The 22,417-nt window shown below is 42.0% G+C and overlaps 1 protein-coding gene across 1 annotated transcript; it reads right to left on the bottom strand.

The window, feature by feature from the left end:
• Positions 1-9,929: 9,929 nt before the first annotated feature.
• On the bottom strand, positions 9,930-16,343 carry TTC32 (tetratricopeptide repeat domain 32). The gene is made up of 3 exons (XM_065891659.1): positions 16,075-16,343; positions 11,401-11,567; positions 9,930-10,654 (listed from the first exon to the last, which is right to left on the bottom strand). Exons 1-3 carry the CDS (start codon positions 16,224-16,226, stop codon positions 10,527-10,529), a joined length of 447 nt encoding a protein of 148 aa, XP_065747731.1. The 5' UTR covers positions 16,227-16,343; the 3' UTR covers positions 9,930-10,526.
• Positions 16,344-22,417: the final 6,074 nt, after the last annotated feature.

Here is a 22,417-nt window from a genome sequence, read left to right as displayed (position 1 = left end):
CGTCCTGTTAACCTAGCTGAATGTTATGGGTTGGCTAGCTATAACGGCCAGGGTGGTGTGAGTGAGTGTAGTTCTTGGCTTTGGTGATAAACAGCCCTGGCCGCAGAGTCCCTGCTGGTGGCCGGACCCCTGCTGGGCCACAGGCGCTGACTCAAGATGCTGGCTTCTCCCCGCTGAGGACCTTAGGCCCCCAATTCATTATGAGGATTTTAGAAACACCAAGAGCATCAAAGAAAAGGAAGAACACAGTTTAAGTGTAAGTATTGGCTCACATAAAGGAGATCCTTAAAGGGCCCCTAAGAAGACAGGATTTGCATGTAACCACTGACTAAAACTTGAACTGCTTTAGAAAGCAAAAGCCCCTAAGTAGTGTGTATAAACTGATGGGCGTAAGTATTCAGAGAAGGGACAACAGCTCCGAGGAGAGTGAGAAAGTCTTCAGGAAGGAAGTGGCAACCCTTCTTGGAAGGGGAAAGGGCTCTGAACTTGAAGAGCAGAGGGTGTAATGTGCCCGTAGGGTGGATGGTGGCCGTGAGCCAAGGCTGTTGCATCTGGACTATTGGGAGAGAGAGGAAAGGCTTATTCCCCACTCCTGATGCCTCCTTCCGTGTGGGAAGAGCTCTAAGAGCAGTGACACACAACATTTCTCCACCCCCTTACCCCCTCCTCCCCAACCTGGGGTAAAGTGATTCCCCTTCTTAGTGGGAAAAAGAACCAAACTGCACAGCTGTGGCCTCCCTTCCCTTCCTTCCTCTCCTGGGAGTAGCCTGGGTTTCAGAGTCTGTGTTTCTCTGGTTTCCTCCTGGCCATAAAGTCTTCCCTGGGCCGCAGCAGCAACCCACGTCTTCCCCAACGATGTGGCAGAGCAGCGGCGGGTTGAATAAATTGTCCTAATTCTAAGTCACTGGTTGGAGGACACAGCCTACACTCTCTGTAAGCCCTATATACTGGGCTTCCCAGAGAAGCCCAGCATCCCCCCTAAATATGCCTGTCTACACTACCAGTTGGTTCAAAGCCCAGTGCTATTCCCTTGGGCCCTCAAGACTGGGGGCAGCTGGCAAGGGGTGGCCACTCCCATCCTCCCTCCTCCCCAAGAGCCCATGTGAAGCTCATTCTTGGATCCCATGAAACTTGTATCCTTAAAATAAAGTCCCTTTTGACATGAGTTGAATCTGAATAAGTTTTTGATCCTTGCACCTAAATTTGTCCCAAGGTGGAAATGGCAGGGATTGGCTTCCTCAGTGGCTGAGCCACTAGTCTTCCTGTTTGTCATCCTCTCAGTCTGGGCTGAAGCAGAACCAGGTGGATAGCGCCTCCTGCTGGCCAGTGCTCCACAGTGAACTGCAGCCTGACAGGGGTTGGCGGAGAAGCCAGCTTGGGGCCATGGACCCTCTCCTACCTCCATCCCAAAGCAGGGATCTTCTTGCCCAGCTGATGGGCACCTGGCAGGACAGGCCAGGCTCAGGCCCTGTGGTGCCAGGATGGCTCCTGCCAAGATGCCTGTTGCCTGGGGACAAAAAGAGGGAGAGGGCTTCCCTGGTGGCGCAGTGGTTGAGAGTCTGCCTGCCAATGCAGGGGACGCGGTTTCGTGCCCCGGTCCGGGAAGATCCCACATGCCGCGGAGCGGCTGGACCCGTGAGCCATGGCCGCTGAGCCTGTGCTCCGCGACGGGAAAGGCCACAACAGTGAGAGTCCTGCGTACCGCAAAAAAAAAAAAAAAAAAAAAAAAAAAATGATAGGCCCATTAGGCAATTCAAAAGGAATTATGTCTAGAAATTTGATAGCCAGCAGCCAGCCTGAGGAGGAAGAGCACTTAAGGAAACATTCTGGGACATTCTGCTCCCCCCCGGGACTGTTGGCTGTGGTGGTAATTGATGGTGATGGGACACAGCAGTGTTTTATGAGAGCCCAGGAGTAGTGAGCCCAAGAAGGCTATACATTAGTCATGTCTGAAAATCCTTCTCGCTGATACTGTGTGCCAGAAGAGCTAGCCACCGCCACTTGCCCAGATGAGGGACTTAACTGATCCAGGGAAAGGAGCCTTCAGCCAGCATTGTTCTACTTGCTCAATGGCTATGACTTTTTCCAGGGAGGAAAACCCACATAAAACTGTTGGAAGTAGAATTCTGGATCCAGTCAGGCCCTGATGTGTTATTAACCCATTATGCACAATTACATGGTATCCATTTGGTCTCCAATTTGAGAGAAGAAGCTTAATGCCCTCCCCCCCGCAAACTAAAATCCTAGAGAAACTCAGGAGAACAAAGGGAAATCTCCCTGCATCTTCCCTTTCACCCTCTGGCCTCCTCTCCAGTCCCCACACTCTTGAATAGAGACACTGGTCAGTTACTCTGGACGTCAGTCATCCCATGCTTAGACCTGAGCTAAGTGCCAGAGAGACGTACAAACACTGCTCCTGTCCTGAGTGTCCCCAGCTTGAGGGGAAGGACAAACACACAGGAAGGGAAAGAGCATAATTAGATGCTGGACTGAATGATACAGACGAGCAGTTCGCAAATTCGAGTGTGCATCAGAGCCCCCTGGAGAAGGCTGGGCCCTACTCCCAGGGAGTCAGGTTCAGCGGGTCTGGGCTGGGGCCCAGATGTTACGTACTGACAAGTTCTTAGGTTATGCTGGCACTGCTGGTCCAGAAACCACACTCTGAGAACCAGCGAAACAGACCACCTTACACCTTGCTCCCTACACCTTAGTGTCCAGCCGAAGCACGTGGGGAGCTCATGAAAATGTAAATTCTGAGTCCGTAGGTCTAGCATAAGGCCTAGAATCTGCGCTACTAACAAGCTTCTAGGTGATGCCAATGCTGCTGGCCTGTGGACCACATCCAGTGGCAAAGGTGCTCTGTCTAGACCATCACGGAAAATGGGAGAACAAGGAGATGAGTTTGGGGTGATCTTGGCAGGGAAGGGTTAATGGTATTTGCTGGGACTTGAAGGAGGGACAGGATTTAAATAAATGAGGGCAAGAGAGCATTCTGGGAGAGAATGCCGGAGTAGAAGCAGGGAGGTGGGAGTGAGAATAACCAGGGTAGATAAGTGGCCCCTGGCCACTGTCACGTGCTGGCATCAGTGACAGATGGAGGCTTGGGGCTCCGCAAGAAGGCGCCTCGCTCCATTCACCCTCCACCCCACCCTCCGCATCCAAGAGGCTGTCCCTGTTGCAATAAGCCTACCAGCAGCTGGTCTTCATAATGGAAACGATTATTGTTCTGAAGGCCCCACTGACAGCTCCCAGTCCTGCCAGCTTGGCCAACTTGGATGCCTGTCACCTGGCTTGTTGTAATGGCTTGTTGTTTGGCAGCCTGAAGGAACTCCCACTTTTCTTTTCCATTCTTGAGCCAGAGGAGGCTCTGTCCTCCAAGAGCTGAGTGTCTCAAAGGCACAGCGGGTGGTTAGGAACTTCTCAGCAGGCAGCCGGAGCAAACCAGCCTGTTTCTGTAGGGAGCTTACTCCTGGGTCCCTCTCCTGATTCAGTCAAGGTCATGACCAAATAAGGAAATAAGAGCCCTCTCTTTCCTCCCCTCCCTTGTTCTAACAAAATGTTCACCCTGTTCCCACAGAGCTGCATTTTGTGGGTGCAGGAACACGAAGGCATACGTGTAAAAAGTTTGGAAACGGAGCTAACGTTTACTGGGTAGTCTTTTAATTTTCCCAGGGCTGCCATAACCAAGTACCACAAACTGGATGGCTTATAAGAAATTTTTTCTCTTACCGTTCTGGACACTAAAAGTCTGAAATCCAGATGTCGGCAGGGCCATGCTCCCTCCAAAGCCTCCTGGGGCGGATCCTTCCTTGCCTCTTCCGGTTCTGGTAGCTGCAGGAGATCCTTGACTTGTGGCAGCATCACTCCCGTCTCCGTCTCCATCTTCACATGGCCTTCTCCTCTGTGTCTGTCTGCATCCAAACCTCCTTCTTACAAGGACACCAGTCATACTGGATTAAGTGCCCACCCCTCTCCAGTATGACCTCATCTTAACTAATTACATTGCAAAACCCCAAATGGGGTCATATTCTGAGGTGCCAGTGCTTAAGACTTCAACATATCTTTGGGGCAGGGGGGACACAATTCAGCCCATAACAAGAAGCCCCTGTTACAAAAGCCATATTAAACCATGAAGTCCTTGCAGAATTTGACCTTGTCTTTTAGAGAGCTTTGGTCCTCTAAGTTAAACTAGAACTATAAGCTGTTTTAAATGAAAACAACTATAAATCAGGCCCTTTCTCAAGAACAATGTTGAAACAAGAGGTCAAACACCTGTGCACCCCATACCTAATAGCCAGGGATGAATCTGCAAGATCTAGACAGCAAGTCAACTGGCAGATTAGGATCACGAATTCATCTATCCGTTCAACATATTGGAGGCCCTTCTGTGTGCCAGGCACTGTTCTAGGCGCTGATGATACAGCAGCCAACGAAACAGACAAAAAGCTCGGCCCTGGTACAGCTTACCTGCCGGGGGGCGAGAAGACAAGCAGACCAAATCAACAAAAAGGCGGCATATGGGTTGAGAGGGGAAAATAAAGTGAAATGAGGATTGGGATTTGCATTTTAAGCGGGGTGGTCAGGGGAGGCGACAAGCAAGCAAAGGCCTGAAGGACACGAGGCTCTGGCCTTGGGGCGAGGGGTACAGACAGGAAACAGCAAGTACAAAGGTCCTCAACAGAAGATTTTGTGAGAACTCTGCTTCTTACTCTGTGATGAGCCACTGCATGCTTTCAAACACTCACATGACAAGTGTTTACTTAACTGAAGAACCAGAGACCCACCAGGATGAGAGCCTTTGAGGCACTGAGTAGTTATAGTCAATGAGGAAGGTCCCAATTTTACCTGGGAATAAAGTTACTGGGTTAAAATCAAAACTGGTTAATGTCCTCCGGGCCATAAAAACCATAAAATTTGGGGTTATCATTTCTACCAGGTTAAAATCATTTGCATCTCCCCTGGACAAAAATCTTCAAGTTAGGGCTTCCCTGGTGGCGCAGTGGTTGAGAGTCCGCCTGCCGATGCAGGGGACGTGGGTTCGTGCCCCGGTCCGGGAGGATCCCACATGCCACGGAGCGGCTGGGCCCGTGAGCCATGGCCGCTGAGCCTGCGCGTCCGGAGCCTGTGCTCCGCAACGGGAGAGGCCACAACGGCGAGAGGCCCGCGTACCGCAAAAAAGAAAAAAAATCTTCAAGTTATGTGTAATCTCACAGGATCCAGGCCCTAATCAAGAGTAAATAGGAAATAAAAGAAAGACGCAACCCTGGAGAATTTAAACAGATCGTGTGTAGGTCTGTTAGGCTGTGCTCAGTATGAAACTGAAAGGCTATGCAGTCCTCCTTTTGCCTTCTTCATAAGTGTTGGACCCTTTTTCTTAACATAAGACACAAATTTACATATTGGCAGCTGTGGCTTTCCATTTTCCAAATGCAGTGTGCTATTAATATTAATCTGCTTTTCACCATCTTCTGTGTCTGTTTTCAGTCAGGCAGGAAAATTAACAACAAGCAATTCTAGAATTACAATAATGCTCCATTATAAAAACGAAGTATATTTTAATACTCTTTTGATACTCACCTTTATGGATACTAAAACATTTTATGAGCGATTTAAATTTTGTATCAGGACCAAAGAAATATACACATATCTGCTTTGAGTTGAAGCCAGCAACAAAAAAACTAATTGACACTAACTGAACTGCGGTTTTGAATTTTATATGGAATTTCGGCTTAACTTTGGGCAAGTTACTGAATTTCTCAGCCTCAGCTTCCTCCTCTGAAAAATAAAACCTTCGTCACTTCACTGTTGTCCATGTGATTTTGCTGACAGACACAGAGCTGGGATTACGCTGCTGTGTTCGTTTTCACTCTGTTAAATGCATATTCACAGGTCATAATTTCTGCTCTTTGGGCTTTATTGTAGGTTTCTTCTTTTTATCATGTCTTTTGCTACACGGATGTGTCCTTTCATCTTCTGGTGATTGTAAAAAGTAAAATTCAGGTTTTTTAATCTTACCAATTGCTTTTTTTTTCCCCAAGGGAAAAAAAAGTTTTACTCGTATTTCTCATCCTTCTTTCCTTTTGTAAAGAATGAAATGGTGTTTTCTGAAGTACCCTTAGCATTAGATATGAAATTCAACAAATCTCAATCTCTCTCAATCTCCTCTCCGTCTCTCTCTAAATGCCATTTTTAACTGGAATCCCTTTCCCATAATTGAGTGTCCCATTTTTGAGAAATACAGAAAACAACACAACGTGCATTTATCTAGAAGCTGTTAAAATTACACACTTAGCTCATGTACCAACTGTTCTGTTAGCTCTTCACTAGGTTCTTGGAAAGTTACACCATATGTTTGTCAATAATTAGTTTTTTAAAATAACAACCTGTTCACCCAAACACATTAAATAAATATGCCATAAAAGTGAAAGTTCCACATCACGGCTTCAGGCAGAGATGCACCTCCCGTTTACTCCACACAAGTTTCTTGTCAGAGAACATCACATGAGCCAAATTGGAATCATGCTACTTATTTGGATGGAAGCAGAAGAGGCAGCAGTTTTTAGGACTCTTGCATCTGTGTTGTGTGTGTGCTACTAGGTGTTTAGAAACACTCTCATGTTTAGCCTTTAATTTGCCCAAAAGTGCTTTTCTGTGTTATAACTTCATTAAGTGCATTTTGCATGCCAGAAGACCATGAGACCCGAAAAGCTTGAAAAAGTTAAGAATGGTACAGAAACTCTGAATATACTTAAAAACCACTGAATTGCACACTCTGTATCTCAATAAAACTGTTTTTTTTTTAATGGTACAGAAAAAATAATGAGTAAAGGAAGCATTCATGCCATTACAGTTTATGTAACTGTTGTAATTATGTAATTCCAAATTATTACTTATATAAACTTGTCTTTATCAGTCAATTGATATATATATATATATTTTAATTTTTATTGGAGTATAGTTGATTTACAATGTTGCGTTAGTTTCAAGTGTACAGCAAAGTGAATCATTTATACGTATACTTATATCCACTATTTTTTAGATTCCTTTCCCATATAGGCCATTATAGAGTAGAGTTCCCTGTGCTATACAGTAGGTCCTTATTAGTTACCTATTTTATATGTAGTAGTGTGTATATGTCAATCCCAATCTCCTAATTTATCCCTCCCTCCCCTTACACCCTGGTAATCATAAGTTTGTTTTTACATCTGTAACTCTATTTCCGTTTTGTAAATAAGTTCATTCGTACCCTTTTTTTAGATTCCACATATAAGCGATTTTCATATATTTGTCTTTCTCTGTCTGACTTACTTCACTCAGTGCAACAATCTCTAGGTCCATCCATGTTGCTGCAAACGGCATTATTTCGTGATATATTTTTCTATCTGCAGAAAGTATTTGGGTATCTTGGGCTAAGATGGAATTTGTAATTTTTCCAATTAAAATGAATGTAAAATGTTTTCATTTGATGGCTTTTCACTTAGCAGAAGCATTTTCAAGGATAAATTAAAGTTGTTAGGCAAGATAGGGGTTTAATTATTTGAAGCTTAGAGTTAGATGTTTAAGGGGGATTAGACTTGGCAGAGATGGAGATATTGAGATGTGTTGCTGTATGCTGGATTGATCTGTGCTGAGTGGCAGGGCGGAAACATATTCTGCCCATTGAGGAAGACGAAGACCTGCGAAACGGCGGAAGGCTAAGACTGTATAGCGTTGTGGGAGGAAGGGGTAGAGAGGCCAGTGAAAGGCAGAAAAACCAGAAAAAAATCTAGAAAAGGGCAAACAGATAATGATTAAAAGCTGACTTGGAAATTTCATTTGCTCATCCAGCAGCTGGGCTGTGGTTTGTTATCATAAAGGAAGTCCACATGCTTCATTCAGTTCCAGATTTCAGACAAAAAAAAAAAAAAAAAAAGCTCTGTGCTTAAGAGTTAAAAGTTATTTTCTAAGCTCAAAAGTAATTTATATCCATTTATTCTCTCTTACCTTACTTTGTAAAGGACAAACCTTAAAACAAACGCCAATTTTCTGCCTTGTTTGTAGAGAGAAAAAAACTGGAAAACAATATAGTTTGGGCACTTTTCTAGTAGAAAAAGAGCTCAACAAATACTGAAATGTGGGAAATATAAACAACAGCAAACATAAAATAACGTCTTTTTTAAAAGGTACATAGCAGGACTTCCCTGGTGGTCCAGTGGTTAAGACTTCGCCTTCCAATGCAGGGGCTGCGGGTTTGATCCCTGGTCGGGGAGCTCAGATCTCACATGCCTCGCCGCCAAAAAACCAAAACATAAAACAGAAGCGATACTGTAACAAATTCAATAAAGACTTTAAAAATGGTCCACATCAAAAACATCTTTAAAAAAAGGCAGATAGCAAAGGTATTAGTCAATCAGAAATTTAGAATCTGAATGTGTAATGTCGGAAGTTTTGAAGAAAATACATGAGGAAAATATATTATTCTTTAGTTATTTCCGGTAACTTGAGAAAAGTAAGTAAGTGTCTGGGTTCCAAATCAGCAACTGCTGATTCTGAACTTGAGTGACTTTTTTCTGATAAAGGATGAAGAAACGTTGAATAATAAAACCCTACAAAACCAAATTAAATTTTTAATAAGCTTTTTTTCATATTACATCTGATCCCAGTCAAGAGTAAAGAAAAGAGAACATAAGCCAAGAGAAAATAAAGTTATCGAAGCATTTTTTAAGTATTTGATTTTCAGGATAGACTGGCTTTAAACCTTCCCAAGGTCTACGGACTTTGCTTTTTATTTTATTTTTTTAGTAAGTTGTAAAATAAGTTTTTAAAACAAGTTATCTTAAGAGGAATTTTTCTACATTTTAATGCAACCTTATAAATTCTTTCAAAGACATTTCCAACATAAGATAAGTCATACTGGAAAATGTGAATCATTCCAGAAATAGAGATTTTAGTTTCCTTTCAAACTTCATTTCCTTTTAATATTCATTCACCTGCAGCCCAAATTCTTCATGTATTTTGCCAGATATTATTTATGAACTACAAACGAGGCAATTACGTCCTCTGCTTTATGAGATCACTTAAACTCAAACAAAACAAAACAGAACAAAACACCCTTTTAAGGGTGATGATGGTGATTGCATCTGAGAAGGTCACAGTAGTTATGCTGAGCCCTCCTCTGGAGACACTGGGCAAACATACTCTTTTCTCCTGATTAGGGCAATTTCCACCCCAGAACAGTTTTTGCCACAGCAATAATAAACTAGTTTGGGAGATCCCCAGATACAGGCTCTGAATCTTTGAAAGCCAAACCTCAACAATAAACATACACACACACAAATGTAGGTGAGACATGGTGTCTCTGGCTCGTTTTCCCTTCAGATCCTTCCCAGCTCTCGAAAGCTTCATCATAGCCTAATCGAGCGTTGCAGCACCCAAATAAAATAGATTTTTTAAAAGCCTTCTATTTACTAAGTGCTTTCTGTCAGTTTCTCACCTCTCTCATCACCCCCATTCCACTCACAATTTATTATATAGAGTGTGAACAGTTCTTGGCTTATAGCGAGTATTCAGTAAATGTTGATGATGGGAGTATTAGTGTCATTATCCAGAGACAAACGATGCTCGATATTTAAATCTTAACTGCCTTATCAATGATTACTAGAGAAAATCAAGTGTAAGTTGAATTCTTTCAAATTGCTCTCATGCAAGACATGTGTTTATTTTTAAGCCCAAATGTTATGTCTCTCTAGCCTAGCTACATAAAATAGCTTTGCTCTCAAAGTGAATACCATGGGGAGAAAATGGCCAGGGGACTATTGTAGATTAAAAGAACACAAAGAGACTTAACAACAAAATGCAGTGTAACTTGATTGACTCCAGATCCAGAAATAAAAATCTACACGAGACATTTTGGAAACAATTGGGGAATTCGAATATGGGCTGGGTATGGATGATATTATAGAATTATTAGTTTTATTAGGTATTATAACGGTATTGTGGCTATAAAGAAGGCTGTCTCTATTCTTAGAAAATGCAGGCTGAAATACTTAGGAGTAAAGTATTATGATATCTGTGCAACTTATTTTCAAGTGGCTCAGCAAAAAGTTATATATTTAAGTAAAGAGGAAAAGCAAATGCGACACAATGTTAACAACTGGTGAACCTCAGTGAAAAGTTTATGTGTTTATGGTACTATACTTCCAATTTTCTGCAGAGGTAAGATTTTTTTAATAAAAAGTTGGGAATAAAAAATAGCAAAATAAATAGTTTTACTGAAGAAAATACCACACATTTCTTTAAATATTTTACTGTAATAATATACAATTATACATTCTTTGTACTTATTTACACTTCATAAAAGCATACCCACTCAACATAGTTACTCAATCTGAAATTAACTACCTTAAGTACATCATTTAACTTTCAGTGATGATGCATGAATCTCTTTATCTTAAATATAAATCAAAATAGCTTAACACCAGCTTTAAATTAAAGACAATGAGATGCCAGGTGGATCATGAGTTAGTATTCCAACTAAGTTAAAATTTTCAATAATTTCTTTTTTGCTTTTCTTTTTTGTCTAGAATAGTCTGTTTTAAGCTCAAAATAGCATCTTGAAATCCAGGATTTAAGTCTAATACTTTCTTGAAATCTTCCAAAGCATCATCAAAGTATCCTGTACCGGAACCCAAAAAAATGGAAAAGAAAAAACACTGAGTATTTCTATATATTATTCATAGCAAAGTTTGGATACATATACTTTTGCTCTTATATTTACAAGCTTTCAACCACTCCTACTAAAGGAATATTTTCCTCTTGATAATGATGTAGGGATGTTTGAATCACAGTAACTTTGTGTACCCTTACAGATCAATACACTTAAAATTAGTTATGGGTTTACGTACTGGCATTTAACAGGTACATAGCCTAAATCATCACAAAATTTCAACAAAATCGTATCACCTATTTTATATAATTACAGTAAAATTAAGAAACAGGAAATTAATATTCTTTTTAACACTTTAATGAAAAACGATCCTAACAGTCCCTTTAGTCCAAGAATCTAAAGCCCCTTCACTTTATATTGTCTTGTATGCCTTCAAAGATTTTAACTCAGAAAAGTTTCCCAGGGGATCAGAAGCATTACCCTCATTTCGCAGCTGGGGATGCAGAGGCACAAAGTAATGGGATCACTCTCACTCCGGTGCCCAGGTCCAATTCCCACCCCAGTGCCCCGCTGTGGTCTGTAACACCTACTGAAAGCCTAAAATAAATTCAGGTAGGCTTCCTTCGCTCCAGGCTCTAAACCTAAATTTCACACCACTTTCACACTGGATGATTGCTACATTAGTTTTACAACATTTGAGAGTTCTGAATTCACAGAATACAGTCAAAGACAAAAGGGGGGAAAAAGATTCTTACCCAGCCTATATAATATCAACCCTCTGTTGTAATATGGAACTTCAAAATTGGGTTGGACTTCTATGGCAGATGTGTAGTCATCCATGGCTTCATGAAAATCCACCCTGAAGTACTTGATTTGCCCCCTGTTGTTATATGCAGTAGCCAAATCCTCAGGGCTGCATTTGCTTTAAACAAAAAGTTCACATTAAAAACACAGCGTTGCCAAATTCCTCTTGCTTCCCCTTTCATTCTCTTTTGGGTGTTGTCAAACTCATAGCCTATAACATGCAGTATCTACACTGAAAAACCAAGCGGAAGAAACAAAGTGCAAGGAAATAAAGCAGTGGAGTCAATTTTTGTTTAATCCTGGTTTCTACATTTGCAAGGTTATATAGCACTGCAATGTCAATCTGAAAAGCACATTCATTTTACTGTGTGTTCAAAGCCCCTGTTCATTGTCAACTTGTTTTGTTGAATATAATATGAAAATGTTTATTTTCTAAAGCACATGCCAGTGAGGCAAAGAAGACAGCTCAGAACTGAATGAAGCAAGGAGGGAAAGCCAGCCCAAAGTTCAAGTGTGCTACGGACATGTCATAAAGTGAATCAGTTTTATCCTCAAATTTTTAAATGATCTCAAAACACTGAGATTTTAACTCATTTTCCACCAGTAAAGAAACAGAGGTTAACTCTAAGTGAAAAATCAACATGCTGATCCCTAGGGAGTGCTCTCTGGGGATAGAATCGCCCTCCCTCCAGCCTCAGCAGGTATCCTTCCCAAGGCCAGACTGGCTTCCTGCTAGTGGGACATCATGGCTCTGGTCCACACTGGGGGTCCTGTGTGCAGAAACGGCACCGCATCTGAGGGCTCCAGAGGTGGTCCAAGGAGCTTTGAGTGAGCAGCCTCCTGTGAGTGGTTAGACAGACACCCAGGCAGCTCTGACCAGCCACCAGCTCAACAGGACACACACACACACACACACACACACACACACACACACACACACCAGCCTCTGCTGGACAAATCTTCTACACAGAGAATATCAGTGGGCTCTGCTCCATGTCAGAGATGATTCTGTTTTCCTTTCTTTTTTTTCAAAGAGGATTCTCAAATTTGAACCAAACAGGGAAGATGCAGGCTAAACTCAGCTGTCATTCTTCGTTATACTCCACAGTTCAAAGCCTAGTTCTCAGAAAATATTTGTGACTGCAGTCAGTGTTATTAAAAGTTACTTCTCTTAACCTCTTGATCCTTGAGATCTCAGACAGGGGCTGTAATTACTGCTGTTAGGAGCGGTACTCACAGCCTAGGGGTCTCCTTCAAGTTTAAGTTTCCTAACAATGGAAAGGAATCACTGCAACTTTAGAAAATGTCTGTTTCTGTGAGCTAGGACTGAGAGAGACTGGGTACATGGACACTTCTAGATGCCGCTAGCACCACCGTTAAATCCTAGTGAACAAGAAGGGACACTCCGTTTATCTCTCTCTGTTATGATATAGCTGAACTGCTGCCCAGTAAAGAGTATGAAGAAAAATGCAGCCTCAGGACTCGGTAAGGCTTTAGTCATTAAATTTCTAAGCTTCAAAACTTTGTTATAAGTGTCTTATTATCAGAGGATCATCAAATGTTTGATTTAGAATCAGATCTCATTACAACAAATTCTAAAAGCCTACTCTCCATATGGAAATCGTTTCATATTTTAAAGACATGGGCTAACAGCTAAAGCCGAATTTTTTTAATACTGAGAATTTTGTAATGATAGTGTTTACTTGGATGGAATATAACCAAGTCACCTAATCCAAAAGATTTTTTTTTCTTTGCACTTACTAACTTTAGCAAAGAAAAAAATATATTTGGAAATTAGGTTTATGGCTAAGGCTGCACTTTTGGATGTTAAAAGAAAACGTTATAAACCATTCAGAGTGGCAGGCATACAAAGACTGTGAATACTGTTTCAAAATGATTCACTGACCCATTGTTTTAAAAATAAACGAACCCTAAAAGATATATTTAAGGAAGAAAGTTGAAATGACAGAATTCAGTTTAACCATGAGTTCCTAGAAGAATTTCAGAACTATAAGGAAATTAGAAGGTCCATGCAGGTGTGCTGAGCAACCTTCTGCTAAACCTCCACAGATTTTCTTTCCAATGCTGGTAAGGGGCAGAAATTACATTTGCCACATAACAGATTTGTGCTCTCAGGCTGAGATGAAAAAAGGAGGAGGAGTAACAAGACTAGAGGCATCGATGCCTGTTGCTGACGAATCCTTTTTGAAACCTACTAGATAAGTCTAAAAAATATAACAAACTAGTGCATATAACAAACAAGAAGCAGATTCATAGATATAGAGAACAAACTAGTGGTTACCAGTGGGGAAGGGGGAAGGGGCAATACAGGGGTGGGGTATTAAGAGGTACAAAATATTCGGTATAAAATAAGCTACAAGGGGGCTTCCCTGGTGGCGCAGTGGTTGAGAGTCCGCCTGCCGATGATGCAGGGGACACGGGTTTGTGCCCCCGTCTGGTAGGATCCCACATGCCGCGGAGCAGCTGGGCCCGTGAGCCATGGCCTCTGAGCCTGGGCGTCCGGAGCCTGGGCTCCGCAACGGGAGAGGCCACAACAGTGAGAGGCCCGCGTACCGAAAAAAAAAAAAAAAAGCTACAAGGATATATTGTACAACACGGGGTATATAACCAATATTTTATAATAGCTATACATGGAGTATAACCTTTAAAAATTGTGAATCACTATACTGTATACCTGTAACATATATTGTACAGCAACTATACTTCAATAAAAAATAAAAAAAATTTAACCTACTAGATAAGTCTATGCTTAGAGCTTGAAACAAGAATAGAAAACTACATTTTCTATGATTACTAACTTTGGGAGGGGTGGGTACCATCTTATTGCTTGTCCCAAAACTTCTATTAACTATTAGTCTGGTGTATGACTGAAATAAGAAAGCCACTAAATGTTTCTGATTTAATTCCGTGGGAGTTTAACAAACAGGAGAAGAATCATAAGCCTCATACAAATAAGACTAGCGGGCATCCTGTCAAGAAAAATCAAATCCTTGAGGGGAGAGGAGGGTGATCGTGCAGACAGCTCAAAACTGTCAAAAAGCCTGCTCATTCAGCTGCCCTTTCTTTTCTCATCCTGGACCACTCAACACGATCAACAAGAACAACAAAGGCAAAACCTGGAGTACAGCACATGCTACACACTCAAGAATAAATCCAAGATGCTTTGAGAGAGTAGGTATTAGCAGGTGAGGTTGAGACAAGCTGGGACCCGGGACCCTTTGCTGCAGTGCTTGCACCTGGACAAACATCTCCTTGAGCAACAAAATACAAAGAAACTATACGGGACTAAAAAGTTGGTGCAAATTATGGACAAGGTACAAGACCAAAAACAAAAACAAACGCCAACTGCCATTTCTGAAGAGCCGGGAGCAAAAACAAGGTGTCGGGAGCAAAAGCAGGGCACCGCGCATGCCCCCTGCACTCAACGCCCCCAAAGGGGTGGGCAGACCGCCTAAGCCACCCCTCCGGCCAGCCGGACCCCGGACACACCCCCTCCCCTCACCCCTTATAAGGAACCAGCTCGCCCCTCCTCGGGGAGCAAGGGAATCTGTTACTTGTGTTTGCTCCCTCCGGCTGCAGCAGGGGCCCCAAGAAAGCCTTGCCTGAATTTCTTGTCTAGTCTCATCAGTTTCTATTGATTGGGGAAGGCCAAGAACCCTAGTCGGTATCAAGACTGCTAACATCACAAAAAAAAAGACATTACATGTTCTCTGACAGGACACAACACCACCTACAATAGTGTTCTCACCATAATTCTGGATCTGAATTGGATCAAAACAAACCTCAAGATTTAACTACCAACTCACAAGAAATGTAGGAGACAGAGGACCATATTAAATTACATCAGGGGGATGAATTCAGCAAATCCAAAATACGGGAAACTCTCAGGACACATGACCCGGTTTCCTCACCAAATGAACTGCAAGGCAAAAAAATGAAGGGGAGCCTTAAAGGCTAAAAGACTTGACGTGCAACCCGACTTTAACCAACTGCTAAAAACCAACCAAACAAACAAACAAAACGAAACAACCTTTATTGATCAACCAGGAAAATTCCAAAACTTGACATTAGCAATTATGTGCTAATGATACTGTGGTTACACCTTTTTAAATCCTTAATATCTAGAAATGCACTCTGAAACATCAATGGATGAATAATATGCCCTGGATGAACTGATAATGCTTAAGCCCTGTGATGGTTACCTGGAGGTTCATTACACCATTTCCATATATTTAAATTTTTCACAGTGAAAAACAAAACACCTGCTGTGATGTCGCGGAGCTGCGGTACTGTGTGCTAGCGTGGCCCCCACGGCACCTCGCCCTCACCAGGTCTCGCTCTAAGACTCTGGATCAGAGTAACATAGAATGGGGACGGACACTCGAGGTGAAAGGCAGCCGGCGCCCCGGTGTCCAGACACCTTCATGGGTGTCCCAGAGGAACGCGCAGAGGGCTGCGCTCTAGGATGCTCCCTCACTGCCTTTCTGGAAAGACAAACGTCTGCCCGCTGCGCCGGTGAGCTCGGGTAGCCGAAAACCAGACTAGACGGACCCTGCCGCCCACCTTGCAGAGGTCCCGCTGTGTCCACTTCTCGCGATACTTACCTCCCGGACGCCTCTCCCTCGGAGGCCGCACAGGCGTACTGGCGAACGTAAGCGGAGTACAGCGCTTCGGCCTCCGCGTACTCGCCCTTCTGGAAATGAGCTTGGGCAAGCGCTAGGGTCGTGAGCTTTTCTTGCCCTTGCTGCCCTTCCATAGCGGTCGGAGGCCTGGCTTTCCGTGTAGAACTGGGGTTGATTTCTGAGCGATTACAGGCGGCACGACAAAGCTACTTCCGCACCCCGGAATTTAACTTGACGGCAAAAACCTGGGCTCTAGAAAAGGGGGAATTTTGTGCCTTCCGCGGACCCGTCGTCTCGCGGGATTAATGACGCTGCTGGTGGCGAGCGCAGGTGCTTCAGGAAAGCTTGGGCAGACAGACCCCTGTGAGGTGCAGTTCTCTTGTTACTGCTGGTCTCGCCTGCCTGTCTCCAGAAAAGCAGTAGATCGACTCCCAAACTGGTTTCCAAGTCCGTGGTTACGTGTCGCAAGGAGTTTGCCCTTTGTTACAGTGAATGGTGGGGGCAGGGGGGCGGTGCCGGAAGCGGAAAAGATGTAGGTTTGTTTTATGAATGGCTAAAGGACCCACGGATTTGTTGTAGCACTTTTCCGGTTCCTGCGTCCACCTGCTAGAGGTTGTTCTAAGTAGGCTGTGGTTACACTGAGACATTTTATGTCGAAATCCCATGAGCTTAGTTGTCACATGGACCTGAGTCCAGTTTCAAACACTACCATTTATTAACTCCAAGGCTCTAGACTGCAAACTTATCAACCTTTTTGAACTTCTAGAATAGTGTAAGGATTAATTGAATAGTATTTTGTGTTAATAGTCTGGGGTCGAGGACGTCAGTTTGCATTGCCAGGCCCTTTATGCCAAAGGGAAACCCATGTAGTAATGTATTAAGCACAATATGTTTAATCCAAGTAAGAATTACGTAAAATGAACAGTCCTGAGAGAACAATTCCATTTAACATAGCATTAAAAAGAATAAAATACTTAGGAATTAACCAAGGAGATGAAAGACTTGGTTAGATGAAAACTACAAAACATTGATGAAACAAAGCCATAGACAAACCATGTTCGTACTAAAGCAATCTACAGATTCAATGGAATCCCTATCAAAATCCCAATGATGTTCTTACAGAAATATAAAACTCCATCCTAGAAATCATAAGAAATTTCAAGGGATTCCAAATAGCCAAAACTATCTTGAAAAATAACAAAGCTGGAGGACTTACACATCCTGATTTCAAAACTTACTAAAGCACAGTAATCAAAACAGTGTGGTATTGGCATAAAGACAGTCTTTTCCATAAATGGTGGTGGGAAAACTGGATATATCCACATGCAGAAGAACGAAGTGGGACCTAAATAGCATATTAGAAAATTCACTCAAAATGGACTAAAGACCTAAACGTAAGAGCTAAAGATTAAAAATTCTTAGAAGAAAACATAAAGCAAAAGCTTCATGACATTGGATTTGGCAATGATTGGATTTGGCTATGACACCAAAGAGACAGGCAACAAAAGAAAAAATAAACTGGACTTCATGAAAAGTAAAAACTTTTGTGCATTAAAAGACTATCAACAAAGTGAATAACCCAGAGAGTAAGAGAAAATATCTGCAAATCATGTATCTGATATGGGTGTGAAATGCAAAGATGGAGGTTCTGTGGAGCAGGTTTGGGCTGGTGTGTCCATCTACTCACAGGACGAAGGGATCTGACATGGCGTCTCCATCACACTTGGGAAGCTCTGGTCTACAGGACACTGGAGGGCCCTGCCCCGTGACTGAGCTGCTGGGCCCAGGCTCAGTTGCTGTCCCTCTCCGACTCTCTTGCCCGGCTTCCACACAGTCCACCTGCACTCGGTGCTTTGCCTGCAGGGTGGCATCATCAAGACTTCCCTCAGCCAGCTCAGCCAGCAATACAACTATAAGATGATCTGCTGAAAGCGTCATGCTTGCCTTTAACCCCACACTGTCATCTGCCTCAAGAAGTGTGGCCACAACAACAGCCTGTGCCCTGAGAAGAAAGTCAAATAAGACTCCTCCACGAGTTCCTACTTCCTCTGCAGGGCAGCCCCCTGCCTGAGCCCCATGGCTAGGGGCCTCAGTAAGGTTTCCCTGTCACTGACTGGGATAGTAAAAATAAATAATAAATAAATAAAATTTAAAAATATGTGTATACACACACATACACTATACATATATATAGAGAACTTCTAAAACTCAACTTTTCCAGAGTGGGTGTACTACTCTGCATTTCCCCCAGCAATGTATGAGGGTTTCAATTACTCCATATCTTCACCAACATTTGTCAGTTTCAATTCTAGCTATTATAGTGGGTATGTAGAGGTTTCTCATTTTTCTCTAAATTCCTCTATATTTTACTAACTGGAAATTTAAACTGTGCCAAATAAGAAATGAGTAAATAAAATAGAAACTCTAATGTCTACTTTTTCTTTTAATTTTTGAGAAATCTCTTAAAAACAAAGAGCTCTTATTATGAAGAAAACTTACAGAACAGCAATTTCTTCAGTTTCACCTCTTTTTTTTTTTTCTGGCCACACAGCGGCGCTTGCGGGATTTTAGTTCCCCTACCAGGGATCGAGCCTGCACCCTTGACAGTGAAAGCGTGGAGTCCTAACCACTGGATCACAAGGGAATTCCCATTTCACCTCATTTTTTTCTTCTCCTAAATTCAACTGAAATATAAATTAATGCCTTTTATTTTTAAAAAGGTTATTAAGACTATTTTTACTTTCTCATCTATACTCTTTATGTACTTTTGAAATTTTCTCACATGAACATATGTTAGTTTTACACTCAAAAACCAGTAAGTGGGACTTCCCTGGTGGCACAGTGGTTAAGAATTCACCTGCCAATGCAGGGGACACGGGTTCCAGCCCTGGTCCACGAAGATCCCACATGCTGCGGAGCAACTAAGCCCATGCGCCACAACTACTGAGCCTGCGCTCTAGAGCCTGTGAGCCACAACTACTGAGCCCACGTGCCACAACTACTGAAGCCCGCACGCCTAGAGCCCGTGCTCCACAACGAGAAGCCACCGCAATGAGAAGCCCGTGCACCGCAACGAAGAGTAGCCCCCACTCGCTGCAACTAGAGAAAGCCCGCGTGCAGCAACGAAGGCCCAATGCAGCCAATAAATAAATAAATAATTTTTTTTTTAAAAAAAACAGTGTTAATGTCTTTTAAAAAACGAACTGAGAAAATGATAAGAATAGGCAGTAGGGGGCAACGTAATATTGCTATTTTTCATTTTAGAAACTCCGTAGCAATATTTTGGAGCTATAACATCATCAAATTAGGTATTCTTGATTTTCCATTAAAAATCTGGGAACAATGTTTCCCCATTTCTAAATGTGAACTCTGTATGATCTCTAAGGAGTAATTCACTGCAGCCTCCAGTCATCAGACATTTGCCTAGTATCTTTAATAAATTGTTGTTGTTTTCCTGTAGGTAGCAAAAGTGATATTGTACAACTACTGTACCTCCTGTCCCTATCTCCCCTTATCCACTCTGGAGCCCAATGCCCTTCGACCCAACCCCCACCAAAATATTTACATCAAAACAAGACAAATACCATGTTAGCATGAGTTATAGATAAAGAAAACAGGATAAATACAATTTTTACCTCAACATTTATTATTTTTATGTTTTTTCACTAATACCACATAAAACCTAAGATCTCAGCTCTTAGAATACAAAAAGATAATTTCAAGTGTATGTTAGCAAAAACACGTATGTAATATATATATAATACATATATAAAATAAAATCCGCACTTGTGCACGACAGCAGGTCAACAATGCTATGCTGCTTGTTCGCACGCTGTTTATTTGTATGGCTTTATCAATCAGCTCGATCATCTCAATAGTTTGGCCTACCGTGCTACTTTGAACCTTAACATAATTCAGGCCCAATTTTACGATAAAGAAAAGCATTACTTAAAGGGAGTCAGCTCATGTTTATTACAAGAAGAGAACCACCTTTATTATAATGTCTTCAATATACTGCCTCATTCCGTCTATCCAAATTCTCTCCAAGTGTTTGTTGTATATAGACAATTTTGCTTCTCACTGCCCCTTTAATCAGGGGAGAATCTGTTGGTGGTGTTATCCTGAAATTTCCTTCATGTTGAATAAAACCAATTTTCAAGCAGGACAAAGGTCTGTCCCCAAGACATTACGGCAGATCCCTAAAACATTCACAGATATAAATCCCAAATAGTCATAAGCTTTTACAGTAGTTGGAAAGATATGTCTGTGTGTGTACATATATATATATATATATATATATACACACACATATATATATGTGTATATGCATGTGGGTATATGTATGTGTATAAGTATATATACATACATACACACATATACATATGTGATAATCTAGGTCTACAAGGTATGAGAGGTTGTTTTTAGAGATTTTGGTTTCTTGATTAAACTGAACAAGAAGTAGTGACAACAACTCGGGATCTATCTGAAATAATTAGTTGGAGGAAAAATTCTAGCGCTTAGGTAGCAAGGAATTAGTGGCAAATGAGAAGGCTCCAGAAGAGAGTTCCCATAAGATACGTTAGGAAAAGTCTGAGGAGTCAACAGCTGATCTGGGAATTGAAGCAAATGGGAGTGTAATCAACAAGCAACAGTAAGGGCTAGAGAATGGCAATCTAACTTTGAGTTCTCAGCTGATTTCTGGGATGAGAAAGGAAAGAAGAGATATTCAGGCATCAGACCATGGACCAAGAATCACAACTCTGAACAGGCAGTCCTGCAGGAATTCCTAAACCTACATCCCTGAAAACCTCTCTCTCATTGATGAAGCAGAGAATAGTTTCATTCCTGAAAAGAGAAAGTCTTGTGGGAAGATGTAATTAAGTTCAACAGGAGATATATTCCCTAGGGCTGATATCTTAGTTAGGATGTTGTTTTCTGATTTGGGGGAATACTGCATTCTGTTACAGACAAAAACAAATGAGATAGATGAAATTCACTGTCTTAAACTTAGATAAGTTAGAAACTTATGAGACATGTTAGACAAAGTAAATAGAGCATATATGTGTGACTATACCTAATATTGACAAGGCACTAAAAATACAAAAGGCAACCAAGGCACTAAATATTCACGGCACACTAGGTATGCATAAGACTTATCAAGAGCTCAATATGCGGGAGGTCTTAATTCAATTACCCACTGATGACACTTATTCTGGTCTGTCCTCCGCCCAGGAAATACAACTGAACCCACAACTGCTCAGCAGGCTCACTGGCACCTACAGCTATGACCAGGTAAAACTGCCTTTTCTATTGAGCAAATGTGCCTCACTGGCCTCGGGCACACTCCACTTGATCGGTCCCCCGGCTCAAATCTCAGCTCTGGTCCTCTTCCTAGCCACACTATCAGGGGGAAGGCGATGAGGCAGAGTAAGAGTCAGGGCATAAGAACAGATTACAACTCAGGAATCAGGAACTGTGCTCTCTCTACCTGACTGGCATCCTATACTAATAGTGTTAATCTATCCCATCACTCTCTCCTTGTTCTTCACTGTATACTTCAAGTTGATTCAATAAACCATGTGATTTGCGCTTGTAACCCTTTCTGGTCCGTGACCTCTGGAATGGCTTGCTTGGTGGTGTATTTGGAGGCTACCGTTATATCAAGGCAACTTCCCAAAAGGCACGAGAACACAGTCAGAGACTTCGAAGATTTCTGGTCTTCTCATTTTATTTACGCACAGGAGCCTGCTATCTATGACGAGCTCATTTAAGCTCTAAACCTCTTCTCATAGCTCACTATTCTCCATCTGCATCAGGCTTAACTTGGATCTAAAGGACCAGAAACATATCACATTGAGAGAGTTAACTAACCTAAGTATTGAAGCTGCAATAACAACCTTGCATATTTCTCTTTGCTGCCTCTGCTAAATATCAACCAAACTTTCAGCAAATAATCTTGACGGAATAGTGCTTAAGTCTGGCCTGAAACCGTAAAATGAGAGGAAGTAAGATCGTGAGAAATGGAGAATATTATTAGCTACATAAAACAGGTAAGAAATTACCCATTACTGATTACAATTTTTTTTTTTTAATTAATGACAGTAAGTCAAAACAGATGCATATTGAGAATCACTCCCCACAACCCAAGAGTTGTTTAAAGAAAGGATCCAGCTTGGTGACAATGTTTCAAGTAAAACTACAGCTACAAACTAGATGTTTTTGTATAAATGTATATCATTATAAATACAGCTAAGTGTTTGGCACAACAATATGAAGAGTAAAATGCCAAATGTCATCTCTTAGATGAAACTAAAAGGGTAGATTA

The sequence above is a fragment of the Phocoena phocoena genome, chromosome 14 (genome assembly GCF_963924675.1).
Source record: "Phocoena phocoena chromosome 14, mPhoPho1.1, whole genome shotgun sequence".
NCBI lineage: Eukaryota > Metazoa > Chordata > Mammalia > Artiodactyla > Phocoenidae > Phocoena > Phocoena phocoena.
Note: the sequence above shows the minus strand (reverse complement) of the source record. Positions and strands in the feature narration are given on the sequence as shown.